The sequence below is a fragment of the Tenrec ecaudatus genome, chromosome 6 (assembly GCF_050624435.1).
Source record: "Tenrec ecaudatus isolate mTenEca1 chromosome 6, mTenEca1.hap1, whole genome shotgun sequence".
Taxonomy (NCBI): Eukaryota; Metazoa; Chordata; class Mammalia; order Afrosoricida; family Tenrecidae; genus Tenrec; species Tenrec ecaudatus.
In genome coordinates, this window is record NC_134535.1 from 96984434 (window position 1) to 97005194 (window position 20761).

At 38.7% G+C, this 20761-nt stretch overlaps 1 protein-coding gene across 1 annotated transcript in view; it reads left to right on the forward strand.

Moving 5' to 3' along the window:
* Nucleotides 1-20761, forward strand: part of CPNE8 (copine 8) — a 271745-nt gene that overhangs the window by 103012 nt on the left and 147972 nt on the right. The window contains exon 6 of the mRNA XM_075551890.1: nt 8333-8409. Coding sequence (XP_075408005.1) covers nt 8333-8409 — 77 coding nt within the window. The remainder of the gene's footprint in view (nt 1-8332; nt 8410-20761) is intronic.

Here is a 20761-nt window from a genome sequence, read left to right on the forward strand (position 1 = left end):
TTTCTAGCAGTGGTGTGTAAACTGGACCCTCTTAGATTGTCGAGGGCCCAAGCTTGCATGCACAGTGCAGGCACTTATCTTTTGCAAAAGGCGTTTTTGAGCTAAAGAGACTCATTGTAATTGTAAGCAAGTAAATACATAAATAAAATCTTTCATTTTTATTTCTTTTTATGGCATGAAGGCAACATATGCACAAATGGGTGTGACACAATGGATGTATGGATTGTTAGAAGAGCTGTAAGAGCCCCCAATAAAATGGTTTATTAAAAAAAATTTTTTTTAATTTCTGATAATGAAGAATAAAACTCTTCTCAGGATAACTTCCTTTAGGTTTTAGTACTCACAGATCTTAGAACCATTTTAAAAAAATGTTTTGTACTACAAGTGAAAGTGGAGCTATAATGCTGAATTGTACTTTGATTTTCTACCATTGAAAATGAAAATAATAGCAACAACAAAAAAGAAAATGAACACAACTATGATGGAAACAAAGGAGCAGTAAAACATTAGCTGATTTTGTTGATATGGAAAAAGTCTCAGGGGAATAGCACGGTACTCCAGGATAAGCCTTGTGGGATCCAGGAATATTTCCCTTTAGAGGATTTATCTCGCCTATGATTCCCTGAGGATATGTATTCGCTGAAATGCATTTTTCTGCCCAAGTATTAGGCCTAAAACAAAAACATAATGTTTAAGTTCCAGACTGTTTTTCTAAGAGAGTAGTTAGCCCACTCATATTAATGTTACTAACAGAAGCATATAACACACTTTCTGGATGATTTTGTTCTTAAGTATATTTTCTGAGACTGCATGTGAACTTGAATATGGAGAACAACTGTTTCTCAAAGTTAACTGTTGGACAAAGAAATGCATTGGTTTTATAGGAACAGAAGTACACTGGAATGAGATGCTTAAGTTAGAAAGCAAAGATCATCTTTATAAATGAACTGGATTCTAAAATATGTTTTATAGTCGATCAGTCAATAAATACCACTACATACCATCCACTATTCTTTTGATAAGTATATAATAGCATCCTCCAATAACTAGGGTTTAGAAGTTTGAAGAATGGGGAGAACAGTTTTATTCAATGACACAATTACAACCCAACGATTAAAATTATTTATTTCTTTATATCACTTACATGAATAAGATACTTGTATGTAACAGCAGGGTCTCTGTTGGCATACTGGGGTATGTGTTGGGTTGCTAACTTCAAGGTAAGTACTTCAAGTTCAAAACCACCAGCCTCTGTGCAGGAGAAAGATGAGGATTTCTACTCTTGTGAAGAGTTCTATGCTCAGAAACTCACAGGGACAACATTACCTAAAAACTTAGGTTTCACTTAATCACGCAACATGGTTGATCAAGCAGTTGTCACCCTGAGTATACTTATTAATAAGGAGAGTGTTGTGATAAATTTAGGGGAGAATGCATTTCAGCCAAAAAGAACAGAAGTGTAATAATGGCAGAACATCAGAGAAGAGCTCGCGATCAGAAAAAATGGCTACCATAGATCGAGAATGACCAAAGATGAAGGCAAAATGATATTGTTTGGAGAAGCCACACAGGTTTCAGGTGAAATATACATTTTGAGGCCATGGTTTAAGATAAAAGCCTAGATTGTGTGTGTGTGTGTGTGTGTGTGTGTGTGTGTGATGGGTTTTCAGTAGATGGATAGCATCACTTATCTATGAGAGAAATTATATGCGGCAGCTGAATTGGAGAATAGAATTGGGTTTTGAGATGTAGATTTGGAAACAATCAGTGTTTAGATTTGTAACCCAACAAGGCCTGTAAGAAAAGTATAAAACAGAAGAGAATTCAGTGGATTGTAGAGATTTCAGGAACGAGCTAGAACTATCATTGTAAAAGGCCAGTGGAGTTGTTCCACTTTCTGATCAAAGTCCCCCAGTGACTTCCCTCCATACTGAAGACCACGGTTCCATGACATGACATGTCACCCAGACATCTCCTCTTCAACTGATCCCTTCTTGGCTCGCTCTATTCCCGCTTACTGCCCGCTTGCCTTTTGTTGAACACACCAGAGGTCCTTGTCTTGGAGAGTTTCTTACTGCTTTTTCGCTTACCTGGAGGACTTTTGGCCCTAATATTCACGTGACTCTTTCCTTCATATTACAGAGGTTTGTACCTAATTGTCACATACTGAGAGAAGCCTTCCGTGACCACACAAAAGTGGAAAAGAGCATTTTCGGGTTTAGTTTCTGAAGTCCTTAGGCCATGGAAATGGTTTATCGTCGGGCAACTGATCTGCTCAAGGGCACCTCCAAAGTGCATTAGGATCTTATTCTGAATGGTCATAGAAAGCCTGTGCTGTGCAGTTCCACCCTGTACACAAAGGGCCCTGTGAGTTGTAATGAACTTGACTACCAGCAACCACTGTAGCAACAGCAGCTCTCCTTATGGTACTTATTCGATGGTAAGGACTAGCTTTATGAACAGATTGAGGCCAATGTATCAATGAATTATGATTTATAAGTGGGCTCTGATATTCCCTGCATTTTAATAGGGTCTCAGACTATATCTTAGAATTTGAGATGGACTTAGAAAGATAGGTTTGATGACAAAATGTTCAACATTCCTTACGTTATGTTAGTCGGGCTTCTATTTGCATGCAAATCTTGTCCTTTTAAATATTTAGTACTTAATAATGATATAATTATACTTTTCTTTATTAATGTCTTACTGTAGTCTATGTTATTTAATAATATGGTAATTTTCTAGTTATTAGATGTGTCAACTATCTCATTTTCTATGAGTTGAAATACTCCTTTTTTCTGTTAGTAAAGTGTATTTCTTATTTATCTATCGATGAGGCATATTGTTCTAGTAATGTAGAGGGTAAATGCTTTTCTTAGATTTGATATATTTTTCAGCAGTAGTAGAGTTTTATTTATAACCTCTATATCACATGTGTCTGTATGTACTAAATGTATATGTTACGGATAATTTTTATAACTTGATTAATTTTTATCTGTAATCATCAACATATTGAAAGTGTAATAGTTATTCAGTGACTTATTTATTCAATTTAGATGACTAAAAGCAATTAAAACTCTGATGTTGGGGAAAAGAGATAAATAAAAAAGCTTAAGAATTCTTGTTTTTTAATAGTGAAATTTATTTCTAATCAAACCACAGGTGTCTAAGTTTAGGAGAGTTTATTAACTTTTGTTGGTATGATTAATATGCATTTTGTAAAAGGATCTATTCATTAAAAGGACAAATTTTGCTTTAAAGTAAAAGAAAGCCTATAGCCTCCTCCCAGGGGGATGATCAAGAAAAAGAAAGGCTGTATTTTATAATGTTAAAATGTAAAAGGTTGTTTCTACTAAAATGTTGAATCTAGTTTCTCCACGTTGTGTTTGCCTGCACCTAACAGCACGTAGCTATACTCGTACTGCTGTGGACCTGTGCCGGCAAGCCAAGTGTGACTCGCCAAGCCTGCGGAGTAGCCCTGCCTCCGGGTTGCCCCAGGTGTTAGTCTTTGTAAAGAACCATTTTATTGACTTGTAATTCACATATTCTGCAAATCTTTAGGTTTAATATCTCAGAGAGTTGGGAAGTCATAGCCACAATCAATTGTGGATTATTTTTTGTTTGTTTCTATAGCCATTGTTATTAGCAACCATTGACCCCCAAACCTCCTGTCATAACTCCAAGAAAGTATTTATCTACTTGCTGTCTCTATAAATATAGCTATTCTGGATTACTTATAAAGAAAATTATACAAAAAGGAAAGAGAGAGAGAAAGAAAACACAGAAAAATCTCATTTTAGAAGGAAGCAAAAGTAATAAGAACTAGGGCGAGTTAAACATGTACTAAAAAGGAAAACAAATGATAAGGTGTTAAATTTAAACCAAAATACATCCACAGCAATTCACTTTCCAATTCACCCTGTCTGTTGAAAAGACTTTTCACTTCCCTGTTCAAAAGTCTTATGGAATTCAATAGAGGCTTAATCCAAACAGCAAATGGACTTTGAAAATCCTTTGTCACCCTTAGCCTTCTGCGATCCAGGCATTCCGAATTTAAACTCCAATAAAGCTCCCTCCTCTGATCATGGTTTTTAGCATTCAAAATACCAAGATGATAATCTTTATTCAACGCGGATGCCAACCTGTTTATTAGCATGTCATTGCTTAATTACTGCACCATCAGTACTCCCTATAGATACTACATGCAGCCAATAAGAAAATAGTAGTCATCACTGAAGCATCATGTTCAATTTTGAGAAATTATTTCCATATTTGTATACACTGCAGGTCATAGTCCCGTCATTATAGCTCATGTGTATATTAGTTTAGGTAAACTAGAGAAGCAATTCCACAGAAACTCATATGTATGAGAGTTTTATATATAAGGTACATTCAGAAAGCATCCTAACCCAGTCCCGTCCAAGCCCATAAGTCCGATTTAGTCCTTATGCCTGAAACTGATCTACAAAGTCCTCCTCAAACTCACAAAACACACACAGTGATGCCGAATGCAGGAGGCTCACAGGCCAGTGGGTAGCAAGTCTTTGAATCCAGTGGTGTAAGCATCTCAGCACTGGCAGGGGTCTCCACACGGCTTCTCCAGCACCCAGGGCTGTATTGGGGTAGGTCCATGTAACTTCTCCTCAGGGATGTCTCCCAGGAAGTGAGCCTTGCCAGTGGAAAGGGAACTGGCTAAGGCAGCTGCTCCCTGGTCTGACCACCAGAGAGCAAGAGACCTGAGAACTAGAAAGGCGAGGCTCTCCGAGCCATCTATTTCTCCGCTCATCAATTAATCCCACCTGTTTATTGGCCAGGTTGGCACAATAAACCTTAGCTATATCAGTGTGATTAATATGTATTAATGAAATACTAAAGAAATCAAAATATTACCATGGAATAGGGTTGCTAGAAGTTGGAACCAAATCCACAGCAGGGGATGGAGGGGGACCAAAGATACAATATTAATAGGCAAAGCCAACAATAACAATAACATTAACATTTTCACAAGTAAGTGAAAGGTTATTTCATCACCAGTCTCTTACTACAATTATTATTCTAAAAGCAAGATTTTCTGTATAACTTATTTTCTTCTGTTACGACTGTCTTAGCATGAATGTGCTAAAAATCAGTTAAATGGTTACAAACCAGATAGATGGAATCATACAACTTTCTTACCAAGAAATTGAATGACTAATTCTTTAAGAGTTAACTGCACCCAATTACTTTGCTATATAAAACAGAGCTTTTAATGAGTCTGCTTCAATATCTTTTCATTTAAATTATGTGCTTAGCAGGGAAATTGTGTACATTGATCACTTTATAAAACAGGAAAGCCATTTTAAAATTTTCTCTATAGAACCTTCAGAAAAAGATGTCACACTATTCCATGCTTTTGAAATTGTTCATGAATTATGCTAACGATAAACTACATGTGCTGATTAGCTCTGTGATAGTATAAAAATTAAAAACCTTCACTATTAGTGCTTCCTACTCATGAGACTATTATTCTTAAAATATTCATCCTTTTGCACATTCATATTTGCCTGTATGTTAGTTTACATACTATTAGTTGGCTTATAGGACAGATTTGGGTTTTATAATGCAATTTAAACAAGCAACAGTTGAAAATATACCATTTATTTAAGTAATTATAGTATGCTCATTGTAGTATACTTTCCTAGGCACTTGTAGTATGCTATAGCTATTGTATAGTATTGAAATCCAGTAGCAAGTAGTAAATTTTGAGCATCTAGTGATATTCTTTTAATACTTGGAAGACAGGCAAGTGTTAGGCAGTCATCATGCTTCAAATACTGTGCTAAGTACTTGGCATACATTTGCTTTTTTTATCCTCCCCAAAAGCTATGAGGTGGCTAACCCCAATTTTAGATTAGGAAACAAACATAGTAACATTAGTAAGGCTTCAGTTAGTGTAGTAATCCAGGATGTGCAGATTCTTACAATGTTTACCAATAAGGGGTCTACTATGCTACTTTGCAAACTGAATGAATAGCAGAGGATTAAAAAAATGATGCTAGGAAGTGCCAGTGCTGGTGTAGCACAACAACCCATCACCTAAGCAAGCAGACAAAATAAAGCCGATTCACTCATTGCTCAGTAAAGTTACATCTTATGAATGTGTCCCCATTAAAGCACATCACAGTAATGAATCTCTTGTGAATATAGACAACTAAGTAGCTAGCTAAAATATAAAATATCTGCTGTAGCACCATAGATGAGGAAAATGGATGGGTAAAATTTTGTGCATAAATAATAGGGTAATAAATTATAAGATTATGCTAATGCACACACAGTGAAGCAGATGCTCACTTAAATATTAGCAAAAGGGAAAAGAAACAAATGTGTTTGTGTGATAATCAAGGGGAACTTTTAGTATAGCGACATTTCCTGTACTAGTTACATGGATCACGCAAACACTCCTATGATGTGCTGTGATTATTAAAGAGACCAAAATATAAACAAAAATTGCCTCTTTGATGGGAACCTCAGTGTTATAACCCCATGCTCTCATTCTCTAGTCCCCTCCACCTCTCAATGCAAGTTCTTTCCACTTCTCTCAGCTTATTGGATTCAGGATAATTTTTGGAGCCGCTTTTAATGTAGTGGATGGGTACTACATAATAGTAAATACAGTCAAAGCACACATTCTTAAACTGTTTAATTAGTTTAATACTTACCTTAAAATAAACGAGACTCAAAACGAAATGCCATTGGGTCGATGACAACTCATAACTACCTTCTAGCTACTTCATAGCTACAGGGTAGAACAGCCTCGTCTTTCTCCCATGTAGCAGCTGGTGGTTTCAAACTGAGGACCTTGGAGATCACAGCCCAACTCAAAAGCACTATGCCACCAGAGCTTCTCATTCATCAAATCAACAGAAATTGATTGATCTTATAATTGGAAGGTGTTTGTTAATGACCATGATTAGCACAAAAGCACAGCTGTTCCCTGCTGATGCACAACAACCCCATGGTTTGGGGTAGAACTGTTCCTTTCGGTTTTCAAGGCTGACTTCCTTACCGGAGCAGAAAACCTCGTCTTTCTTCTGTGCAGCAGCTGGTAGGTTCAAACTCTTGACCTTGAGGCTAGCAGCCCAACAGGTAGCCCACTCCTACCCCTGGACTCCATTTTTATTCTGTTTGTAAAGCGTAAGACAACATGTTGATTCCCATCAGCCCCTCTCCATTCGCTTACGGGGGTTTTCTGGGATGGTTTACTTCCAGCTTCACCTTTAGGACCAAGGTGTTCTTTGAATCCCATGGAAGCAGGGGCGTGCATCTATGTCACCTTCAAACGCGTTCATGTTCATTTGATCTGCATAACAAAATGGTCCTGAGCCCTCATTTTGTGAGCCTGTGCAGCTGCATTGTATTTATGGTATTGAAACGCTTAGCAGTATCTGAATCTAAAGTCAGTACTTATGAGTTAATGTCAACTCTTTCACTTAGAATGTGCAAAATCAACTCCTAAGATTATGTGTTTCTTTACATGTGAAATGCAATATTAGTCACAGACCTCTCATTCTCCGTCTTGGAAATAAGAATCACTGAAATAAGATTCATGCTAATGAATGTGAGAGTGTTTTATATTGTTAACACCATTTTTTAGGAATTAAATATATTCGAATAACTATTTATCCATTTGTGGTGTCAGTGATTAACATGCTCAGGTGCTCACTGAAAGGTTAACCCAAGTTCAGCCCCAGGTGCCTTGGAAGAATAGTCTGGTGATCTCTCTCCAGAAAATCAGTTCTAGGAGGCAAGGTTCTATTGTAATGCATGAGATAGCTTTGCCTTGATAACAGCTTCTCTATCTTGATCCAGCTATTCCTTGAATAACTTACTGAACCTAGGAAAGAAGTGCTCCTACAGTGGAGAGATGAAATCCTGCAGCCTTTGTATAGTTGCACACACTCAGAGTAGTGCGTGGTTGTGCTGGAATGGACACTGGGCAGCATGTCTCTGAGCCCTGTTTTGCTGCTCTTGTACGCCAACACTTCTCTGCAAGGATTGCCAGTGCTGTGGACTGTCACGGCCTGTTCTCTGGAGACACGCACTGCCAGAAATTTCAAAATAAGAGTCTCTCTATGATTAAGAACGCCCCAACTGTGAAAATCCATGGGAAAATCACAGGCCAGAGTTCATATATCTCGAGCTATTTACTTTTTGGGAGCTAGGAAATTCATTATTGTAAAATTGAAGAAAAAGTGAACACAATGTGTATTGTGTGTATCACACTTACCGGTACACAGAACATTTTGTGTGACCCTGGTTTGGGATTGAGCTTTAACCCTTTTATCTATTCTAGGACTTTCTGGGACAAGTGTTTTGTACACTGGGGGAGATTGTTGGTTCCCAGGGAAGTCACCTGGAAAAGCCAATAATGTAAGTATTCTTTAATTTTGACCATGAACTGCTAACACCTCAGTCCATTTCTATTTCAGTGCTTTAAAGAATAGGGTTTAAGACCAATGGTGGATTTAAAAATCTTACGTGAGTGTTTTCTTCCAAAAAGTGATTTTGACATCCTGGTTAAGGATCATTTCCATTTCATTTGTCATATGCCATGTTAAAAATTATTCACAAGATGAAATGGGCAGACTTGTGCAAGAAAATGAGTTTTCCTTTCGGCTGTACTATTCATTCTTATATCAAGTCATTTTTGAAAAAAGAGACTTTATTCTTTTGGATAAGGACTATATAATATGTAGCACTCCATTTATGCTATGTCTTTGATAAGTGCATTTTTGATTATTGAGATCTTAAGAATAATCTCTTCACTACAAAATAGGTCTGTAGAGAAGGTGATAAGTAGGTAAATGGTAAGAAAAGGCAGCCTCTAATAACTGAATCCTTCAGTTCTTTAGTCATATTTCAATTTCATGGGATAATCTTATTTTCTCCAGTTTCCAATAAAGCAAAAAGCAAACTTTTCCTGTCATCATCTTTCATCTTCCTGCCTTGTTTTGTCTTGATTATTAGTATTTAATTAATTGTTTATAAACTCAGGAGCTCTAGAAAGAATATTAGGACAATTCAAGAGCTTACTGCAATGCTAAATAATCTGAGAAATTTTGAAGTCAATTTTTTTCACTAATCCTTGGCATATATCAAAATTATGCAAATCGGTTAACTTCTGGCACTAACATTGGAGGTGGCCAAGGTGTCTTTCTCTAATTCCTTGTATCAAACTTTCCACTTGGTATGTTTGGTGCCATGCCTACAACTTCTCATGTAAAATGCATTTATGAATCCTTACTCCTTCTGTTTGACTGGATTAAAAATATATATCACTGCATGTTTTTGTGAAAACTTTTGCAGAAACTATCTTTCAAGAAAAAAGCATTAGTTTGTCTTCACATAACTAAGAAATTGAAAGTTTATGATTCAAATATATTTATGCTCCCCTGAATAAAATATATACAGTGGCAGCATATGATTAAACCTTGAAAATAATTTAAGTGAAAATAAGCCAGACACACAAGGCAAATACTGTAGCAATCCAGAGTATGGCTATAAAATAAAAGAAACCTTTATAAAAACTATCACAATGTGAAGCTGCTGTTTCTCACCATACCTTCCATTGAAATAGATATACTTCTGAAGTCACAGTTTCCATCCCTGTGACAGGCGACAACAGGCTCAAACATAACAATTGTGATGATGGTGTCGGGTGGGCTGTTGGTATACATAGGTTCTCCGGGACTGACTTTGCAGCACCCACTGACATTACCAACCCACCCCGAGGAATTCTGTGCAATTAGAATTATACCACGTCCAAATGGCAGTCTTGGCTTCTCTGAGGGACACTGGTTGTTTCTTTTAAATATTCTCTGCATTTTGAGGATTGGTCAATGTCTAGAGAGGAAAAATCAGGGGGTAGGGTGGGTTGGGTAGGCTTCCCAACAAAATGCTCCAAGGACAGAATGAGAAGTGATGGAAAAAAGAGTTCCTTGGTGTAAATTGTCCCAATTTCTTTCTCAGCATTACGCTGATACAATTTCTTAAAACTTTTGTCAATAACCCCCCATTATTGTCCTTCAAGAAAATCTATTGACATTAACCCTTTCGAATGCCAAAATCAGTTACCATTTTCAGAGCTGATCTTTTTGCCTTGAATTGAACTGACCCAGCAGATCTCGGAAGCTACTGTTTGGAATGAAATTTTTTTAAAGCTCCTTCATGAGATTAATATATTATTGAGAGAACTCAATCACAGCCATCCACTGAAGCTCATAGACATATGTAAATGGTTTTGTATGGAATTAACCAACTGAATATAATCTAGTATAGAATAAACCAACTTAAACATGCACTAACTGAAACCTTGATAGCAATCCTTTTTTATTTAATTCCTTATGTTATTATTCCTCTCATAGATATCTAGAATAACCACATGAAAGATAGATTAGAAATTATAAAGGCCTTCAAGGAGGAGAAATGGTAATTACTGCTAAAGAATTTTTGTTTGGAGAAATAAAAAAATTATGGAAATCATTGCAGAACTTTCTGAAGCTAATTAATGCCATTAAAATGTAAGTTTAGCAATAGTTAAAATGGCACATTTTATGTTATATATACTTTACATTAGGCCAAAATAGAGTCCTAGTGGTGTAATGGTTATGAGTGGGACTGCGATTCTCACGGTTGATAGTTCGAAACCACCATCAGCTTCTGGGAGAAAGACTGGATTTCTACTCCCATAAACAGTTACAGTCTCAGAACCCCACAGGGGGCCGCTTTGAGTCCTCGTGGACTCGATGGCCGTGAATTTTTAGGGGAAAAACCAAACAAACAAAAGAAATGTCAACCGGCTAATGTTGAGAAATGGTATCTGATGGGTCTGCCCATTTAAAAGATTTGGGGAACTAAGCCAATGTTAATGGGTCAGGCAGTTCACATCTGGTGTTATTGGGGTGAACAGCCATCACCACGCTTTTCTATCCTTGCCAAGCTTGGAAAGGAAGAAGGACTGTATAGTTTTCGTGCTACTTTCTCAGATAAGGCACACAGTTTTCCAAACTTTCCCACCTGCCTTAGGAGGTTGGAGATTCTATTGGATTCTGACTTCCTTACTAAAGCTTTCTCAGGCTGCTCAAATGCAGGAGGCAATTGAGTTTCAGGTCCCTGCTGTTGAAAGCAGTGTCACCTGGTGAACATGTCGGTGATTTTGATTGATTGATTGATTGTTCTTATTCGGTTGGCTCTACTACCCCTCAGGATTAGTAGATCAGAATGTCAGTATCATTCTGCCCCTCTTCCTCCCTCCTCCCCCCACCCTTTTCAGTGGGAGACTTCCCAGTTGGCTTTGTTAGTTCCACATACTAAGGGCTTGGGGCTGGGTTGGCTTTTGAGCTTCCTTGGCCAGTACTCCCAATTCCTGGCATTCCATGCTCCTGCCAATTGGAGTCCTTTATTGACATTCCAGTCAAGACTGGGCGTCTCTCTTCATGCTTTCTGCTCTGCAGAGTTCCTGCTAAGAATCCTTCCTGCTGTTGAGCCCGTTTTCATAGTGACCGAGTGGAACTATTAGACAAAGGCTCTAAGCTTTATGGGAGCAAAAGCACTCTCTTTCCTTGTGGAGCAGCTGGTGGGTTTGAACTGCCGACCTTTCATTTAGCCTCTGACTACTTAACCACTGCATAACTAGGGCTCTTTAGATTCCAGCCATAATTCTAGCCATAATTCCTTGTGTGATATGTTACAATTCTGGACTTTATATGCCTGCAGCTGAGGTCCCATTTAGGATGTGGTTGAGACCTGACTGCAGTAGAGGGTAGGGAGTCCGAGTGTTTGCGTGGTTGTGCATTGGGCTGTGGTCCGCATGGTCAGGAGTGTGAAATCACTGCCAGCTCCGCAGGAGAAAGACTGGGCATTCTACTGCCATAATGACACTCTGAAACCCACAGCGTGGCACTGAGAGTCAGCATAGGCTAGATGGCAGCCACTTTGTAGCAGAGGGTGTGAACCAAGCCACATTCTTTGTTTCCTTGCTGGCATCTGTAAGACTCTACCTTAGAATCAGGTATGAACCAGGCCACACAACCTTTTGTTCTCTTTGGATACACAATACAGTGGTGCCACCATACAGTTCTGCACTCAGCAGCTCACCCAGAAGGCCAGGCCTCTGTTTCTTCTGGCTCTGGACCCTGCATTTGGCTTCTCTCTCCCTGTCGCTCGGATTTGGAAGTGTCAGTACCCTCTACCACATGAGCTATTTCTTCCAAGTTTCATGAGTTTCTGTGGGATGTTCCAGCAAGCTGCAGAACCCAGGGGCGTGTGGGAATATACTCAAAGGAGGAGTTGGGAACAAATGGAACAGAGTAATAGTAATATCTTGGAAGAGTTAGATATTCAGGACTTCTTTGATATCCAGCTCCTTGTAACTAGTCTGGTATTATTACCACAGCTGCTTCCTTCAGCGGTGGCGCTCCACTGACATTTCCTGTGGGATGCTTCTTCCAGGTGATCATCAGCCCTTAATGCTTCTTGGTTACCGTAACAGAGATGTCGTCAGGGCTAGAAAAGGCAATCTAGATAACACTCTCCCAATAAATTGGGAGCTCTTCATAATTGAAAAAAATAAGCAATAAGTAATTTATGAACTAGATATAATAAAATATTTTATTAGGTCTCTAGTATAATTAGCTTGAGCCTATCAGGATTCTTTGAATTATTCCAAATATGCCTTTCTAGTTGGGAAAAAAACCACCCAGTAATATATATAATACCATTTAAAAAACATCCTTAAGGTTTTTAAATAAAAAAGGTAAAATTTTTCTCTTTCAGAGCAACAGTAAATATTTTTATAGATTTGATATTCATTTAAATTAATAATTTCACGGACAATTTTTATCTGGTGTTATTTTCTTAAGAAGAGGGAACTGTTTCTAATTCCAGAAAACTGTTGGATTACTCAGAATTTTTCCCATTTAAAGCATGGCAAACTTAAAAAAATATGGTAAACTTTTACATTTTCATATTGTTTGGGCTATGTGGTAAATGGAAAATACTGTACGATGTAGTCCTTGTTCGGCTGATTCAACAATTCCCATTGGAATCAACTGAAATGAATTCATGCTCAAAGGTGAAAATACTAAGCGATGATTGGCAGAATATGCAAATGTTGGGAGCATTGGCAGTCCTTGAGTCATGGCCATTTTACATAATTAGAAAGGATGAGCTGCCCTTTAGATTTTTCTTAGATCTTTCTGAGGATGGGGTAGCATAAACAAAGCAAAGCTTAGCAATATCATGAGGCAGCATGGGCCCACGGTAATTATACTCAGCGCTTCACGTAGAAGATGTTTGTAACTCAGGCACACTTATTTCCTTATTAACACTAGTTGAATTATGGATTTGAGGGTTTTTTCTTTTCTTTTGACACTTGTTATCTGGAAAAAGATTATGAGTTTTCTTTTTATGAATCATCCCATTACCTTCTTTTGGAAAATTTATTGAAAATATTGATGTGGTAGCTCTCTTCTTTAAAAAAGCCAATTTAATTCATTTTAACTATACAGTTTTAATCATATAGTTGGGTCTTGACATTATTGGGCATTCTTCTCAGGCAAATAAACATGAAGTTAGGGTTTTTAAAGGGGCTATTATTCATGTTTTCTTAAGGAAGGTCAACTAGGCGAATGTTAGTACTAGATGGGCATTGAAACTACCTGGTTAACTGGGCCAGTGATTGGCTGAAAAAGAAAGAACAAGAAAAAACCTCGAGGAATTGCAGAACGGTCGGCCGATACATGAACAAACTAAATGAACTAATCAAGATAAAGAGAACAGAGGAAAAGGAAGGAAGAGGAATATAAAATAGGAGTGACTAATTCATAATAACCCAAGTCAAACCAACTGAGTCCATTCAAACCCATAGCAACCCTATAGACAGAGTAAAACTGTTCTATAGGGGTTTCTGAGGATATAAATCTTTACAGAAACAAAACATCTTATTTTTCGCTTGTGGAACAGTCTAATGCTTAGACTGAACCACTCAAAATTCCTTTCAATTAAAAATCAATAATCAAGCCCAGTGCCCTCAAGTTGACTCCTCATCACAGCAATACAGCGGGAGTGAGTGGAATCGCTCGGCAGGGATTCTAAGATTGTCAACTCCTGTAGGGGGACTGACAGTCACATCTTTCTACCACAGAGTGGCTGCTGGATTAGAACCACCTGCTTTGCAGTTAGCAGTGGAATCCTTAACTCACTGGACCACCAGAAACTTTTAAAACTAATAATAGGAGAGCAAAAATAAAATGTGATTAACTTGTTATAATGGAAGGATATTTTACTTCACTGATGAAAGTATCCAGTAATATACTTGATATTTTCTTGCCTAAGCCACGACTCTAAGCCAGGTGAACACTGAGTTGAAATGGGGGTGGGAGGGTGCAGGTGGGGGGGGGCGGGAAGCAATCAGTCATTTTTTTCTTTGGTTATTATTGAAAAAAACACAACAAAACCGTATTTTCAATTGAGGAAGATGATAATTGGATTAACAATCACCTGGGGATGCTGAAGGGGAGATTGGGAGGGAAATGGGAAGTTAGCAGACAGCACAAAAAGGAAGTGAACATTCCAAAATTGGTGCGCTGATAACTACATAACCCCCCTTAATATGATGGACCAATTGACCTATTGAATGTGATGGACCTATTGATTGACCTATTGAATGTGATGGACCTATTGAATGGTATGAAATGATAATTATATCTCAATGAAACTACTCAAATTGAAAAGCAATAGTTGCAATATTGAAGGATTTTATGGGAAAAATATTGAATATTGCAGAAAGCATAAAAAGGCGATGGGTGGAATACACAGAATCACTGTACCAAAAAGAAGTGGTCAATATGGGACCACTTCAAAAGACAGCACGTGATAAAGAACGAGGGACACTGAAGGAAGCTGTACGGCTGCACAGAGGCCTTAGCACAAAGCCGAACCCCAGGGATTGATGGGATACAGTCGAGATGTTTCAACACGCTAATGCAGTATGGAAGCGCTAACTTGTCTATGCCAAGAAGTATAGATGACAGCTACTTGAAGAGATCCATATTTGTGCTTCTTCACAGGAAAGAAGACCCAAGCAAGTATAGATAATTTTGAAGACTAGCATTAAACTTTTTTTTGAAGATAGCTTTAAAAAATGGTTGTAGCAGAACATCAATAGGGAACTATTGAAATTCAAGCTAGATTCAGAAGCGGACTAGACATCTCTCTTCACCTCAGAAGGATGTTGGTTGAAAGCAGAGTATACCGGAGAGATGTTTCCTTGTGTTTCATGTATAGTGCGAAGGCGTTTGAGTGTGTGCTTCAGAACCACCTATGGAGAACATTGAGAAGAACGGGACTCCACATACACTTCATTGTGCTCATGAAAAATCATACTTGGACGCACAGGTGGTTAGCAGAGACAGGGAACACGGTGTGGCTTAAAGTCAGGAAAGTTATGGGTCAAGGTTTTATTCTTTGCCCGTTACTCATTCCATCTATGCTGATCAGATAATCTAGGAAACGACTATATGAGTGACAATGTGATATCACGATTGGAGAAAGACTTATGAGCGACCTTCAATATGCATATGACAATCTTTTTGCTGAAAGAAAGGAGGAATTGAAGCACTTGCTAATAGAAAAAACAAAACAAAATTCCAGTCGTCAGCATGTCAGGAAAATGAAAACCCTCAAAACTCGACTAAGGGTTAACATCTTGATAACAGGAGACAAGATTGAAGACAAGACACGGAAGATTTAATCTTCCCTGGATCTACAGTCAGTGCTTATGGAAATCATAGTGAAGAGATCAAATGACACATTGCATTGGGGACATATGCCAGACCAATCCCAAATCCAACTCAGTGCCACCAAGTCTGTGCTGACTCATAGCAACCCTGTCTGCTGCACAAGACCTCTTAGTGTCAGGAAGAGGCAGCATGTCACTTTGGGAACAGAGGTGCCCCTGACTTGAGACGTGGGGTTTTCAGTTATTTCATACACACGTGAAAGATGGACAGTGATGAAGGAGAACACAGAAGAATCGATGCGTTTGAATTATGGCATGGTGAAGAATGTTGAAAGTACCCAGGGACTGCCAGAAGAACCACTCATCTATTTGGGAAGAAAGTTCTTTAGAAGCGTGACTGGCGAGATTTCATCTCATGTTCTTTGGACACGTTAGCAGGAGAGACCAGTCCCTGGGAAAGAGCACCATGCTTGGTGTCCTTGGAAAAAAACCCAAACTCAATGGCCATATGAGTCAATGCCGACGCTCAGTGACCCTACAGGGCAGGGTAGAACTGCCCCTGTGAATGAAAGCCCTACCCTCCTCCATCCCGGGGGGCAGCTGGCGGTTTGAAGCTGCAGACCTTGCAGATTACAGCCGAGCTCGTAAAGTGAAAGATCAGTGAAAAGGAGAAAGAGCCTCCACAATATAGCTTGGCCTCATGGCTGCCAAAATGGACTCGGACGTAGCAGTTGTGAGACCGGCACAGACCTGGGTAACATTTCCTTCTATTGTACGTAGGTTCACTCTGAGCCTGACCGGCTTGATAGCACCTCACAGCAACAAAACAGTTTCCAGACAGGCATGCGTCTAGATGGATGAACAAAGTCCACTGCATGGAATATGCTGTCCTATCCTCTTTGGAGTTCCGATGCGTTGAGAGAAAACGCAGCTTGTATGCAAATGGCATGTCACTCCCTTCTCTCAACCTCAAATAAAAGGCAATCAAAACAGTTCCTAATTTTGGGGGTTTAACCACACAGCTGGCTTGAGGGAGAGCAGAATGCTGTTTGCATGGAAGCTTTATCTGTCACTACATCAAAATCACCCTTCAAAGCAGCTGGTACACTCCAAGTGTTCTTCAGGATTGTGCACCCCTTCCTGCTCCCCACTGCTTCATGGCACCCTTTGTCCCATGTACTTGAATGAAATTGAATGAGTTGGAAGGGAACCTGGTGAACACAGATAAAAGTGTTGGAAAATACTGAATATTTCATTGGAGGAGGGAGTGACTTTTGGAAAATGGATGGAGCTCGGGAGCTTATTGTACATGACGTAAGATCAGGGAAAGACATCAGGGGCGACTTACGGGTAGAATTCTTGCAGTTCACGTGGGAGATAGGGGTCAATTCCTGTTCAGTGCACACAATGTGCAGCCCCCACTTATCTGTAAGTGGAAACTTGAATGTTCCTCCGATTCGATTCCAAATTCGGTAGTGTTCCTAGACTAATATTGACCAAGAAGAAGGCTGTTGATCCCCTTTGGAACATTAACCCTCTGGATTCCCAAGATAGGAACTGGCCGTGACCATAGGAATGACACAAGGCAGGGTAGCATTTGGGTCTATTGTGTACGGGACTGCAATGAGTCACAGGCCAACCCAACAGCAGGTGATGGTGACAGCCGAGGTCAGAGAAGTGTTTTCTCCCAGAACAGGCAACTGACAAACATAACTTCAAAGCTTTCATGCTTTATCTCATAATATATAAAAATGGTAGGGGGAAAACAGAAGGATGGTAGATATGGTGAAGAAATTCATGTTGGAAAAATATGTTTAGAGAGTAGAGTTGTATCTATTTCTAACCATCTCGTCTTTCTCCCCGTTGCTTTTCTCCCCATTTCACAAGAAACCTCTTTATGAACTTCTCCTGTGTGACCCTGTCCTGGTCAGACCTTGGCTATTTAGTTACAGGGAACTAAGCACTCTACTATTATTCCTGGTTGTTCCTCATGCTGAAGAGAGGAATTGAATTTACCCCCAAACCCACTGCTCTCCAGTCAGCTCCCCTCACAGCGAGCTTCTTTGGGGTTTTCTAGGCTTTGTGACTCTTACAGGAGCTGACAGATTTATTTTCCTCCTGAGCATTGTCTGGTGGTTGGTTTACAAGTACCAGCCTTGCAATTAACACCCCAGAGCTCATTCTTACACATTCTGGCTGCAAACACTACTTTTTGTAATTTTGTTAGGGAGTTAGGTGTTTTCCCATGAATGAATTGAATTAAAAGATATTTTTTAATATTTGTCTGAAATAAAATCAGTCACATGATTAGTCTTACTTAGTAGTTTATTTTGAGTTAGAGCTATCTTTTCTGGCTAATAGAACATTCGGACTGCTTTGGTTTCAGCCTCCTTAGGCAGTGGTTCCCAACCTCCTTCACGCCCCGACCCTTTAATACAGTGCCTCAGGTTGTGGTGACCCCCTGGCCGTGACATTATTTTCATTGCTACTTCACAACTGTAATTGTGCTACTGTTATGAATTGATGACCCCTGTGAAAGGGTGGTTCGACCCACAGGTTGAGATCTGCTGTTTTACAGGGATAATTTTGTTTTTTTCTGCTAAGGTGAAAGAATAATTTGTTCCAGCTTCTTAATTTCCATTTTCTATAATATTTCTTTACAGTTTTTAAAAACTTACCTCAATGGAAACTATAAAATTGGGGGATTTAAGCAGACATACTAGGTCTTTAAATGATTTCTTTTCAGTTACGTCTTGAAAAAGTGTGTGAGGATTTCCACTCACTTGACTTCTTGACGTCTTTGTGCTTCATTGAATGTAATTTTTTTAAGGACATATTTTCATAAGAACTTTATTTTTGTGTTTTGTGTGAACTCAGATAAAATGTTTTGAAATTGATGTCAATGGTTTTAAATTTACTTTTTAATAAGCAGTCTCACATTTTCAACCTTTCCAACAGGCTGTTTTATTAGATTCCTGTTTTGTGCCAACACTTTTCTCATGTAAATTCCATCCTATACTTCTTGTCTTTTGCCTGAATTGTCCCACAATGAGTCTTGCGCTCCTTAATTTGCCTGCACCATTTATTGTGTCTTCCCATGACTCATCCTCTCTCTAGAGTGTCCCACTATTATTTAGCATTATACCCACTCCGCAGCGTGTTTTCTCATGCTGTGAGATTGTGTCCAATTTTCTGTGCGATGCTGTCAGGGAGTCTTACTTCTTCTATCTTTAGGGACTTCAGTGATGGATTCAGCAAGGCCTCCACGAGGCTCAAATCAGCATCAGTTTAAGAAAGATTGCCAACCTTTCCCGGAGAGGAAAGCATTTATTACATTCATCATCAAGTAACAGAGTGCTTTGTTCTTGCTACCCTCAGCCAGGCGCCAGTGGGTCCTTAGACAAGGTGGTGACGAGTAGGCGGGGACTGAGATGACTAGAAAGCACATTCTCCCCTGAGGGGGAGCAGGGACCCCATGAGCAAGGGAACCAGAAGCTATTCTGACCAAAGGAGGTCCAGGATGGAAGGGAAGGACTGTATTCTTTCTATACTACCAATAGCAGTTTGTGATCAAGACCATCAGAAGCGGGTAGAGGATCATTGGAGAGATCCAAGATGAATGGTTAAGTGTCATGATGGGCGTGAAGAATACAGGGATGGGGACCTGGAGGCAGTGGAAGGTGATAGGCCACCTTGAAGGTGTCTGCTGCTGGGCGTGGCCATTCCAATCTCCCAAGGACAGATGGTAGTGGCAGTGTTTAAATGCAACATGTGGGAACTGGAGGATGGCTGGTTTTGAAAGCGAGATACATAAAAATATGATAAAGCAGTGTATGTGTTCATTGTGCAAGTTTTTGCATGTGAAAATAGAGTTGACTTTGGGCAGGGGAATTTTGTCTTTAGAGTCCTCTTTTGACTTTTTTTTAATGTTCCATACAAATTAGAGTTCTATTGTTATACTTCCTAATTTAAATTAGTATAAAAGTGTTTTGAATGTAGAACAAAAGATGATTTTAATAATTCTTCTCTCTGCTTAATTTCTAATTTTCTATGGAGTATTATAAAATTATGTTTTACTTCTTGGGTCATAATTGCAATCAATAAATCAGTAGCCACTGTAACAGAGTTGATAGGGCTTTCACAATCGACCACAGTGTTAATTTGAAGGAATTGTTTTAAGTTCCATAACTTCAGTTTCACCATCTCAAACCTCTGAATACCATTCTTGTTTCAGTGTGCTGGTATAAGAAATTACGATAGTTTATATAACAAATTCACCATGGATTACACTGGCATTTAGCAAACAATCAAATGGTAGCTGTTGTTAATATTGTTGCTTGATTAAGGACAGTCAATATCTTTTAAGAAAGGTCTCTAAAACAAGTAATCAATCAATCTCTCACTTAATCTATTCCCCTTAGAAACATGCTTAACTAATAAGCTGCCATGTTGACTTTGAACCAAATTTGATTCCACGTACTTAAGTCATTACATACTATCTAAAAATAAATAGTCAAAGTCATTCAATCTATTGTCCACATAGAGCTAAATAGTCAAATGAGTTGGAGGTCTCTTTAACATTAGTTTAGATTTTATATGATGAGTATTTTGTTGGAACTGCCCTGTAAGTAATTCTGAAAGGTGAGGCAGAGTGCCAAACCCACTGAGAATTCTTGATGCCCTTTCACTTTTAAAGACCACACAGAGGTTTATATTTGTATGTTAGTGATCTCTGGGCAGTTCAGCACATTAAAAATTAAATCACTGCTTGCATTTTCAAAATATATGTGTTTCATAGGCTTAGAGTAAAGCATTTATCTAGCTCTAATAGAGGCTATCTGATTTTTGGACATAAACAGAAAAATCATGTATTTCCTAAAGGTGAAAATCAAGGATTTAAAAAATATATTTCCTTCTATTTGTTGCCCAAGAGTGTGAAATCTCATATAACAGGAAAGTAATACATGTTCGGCTGATCCATTG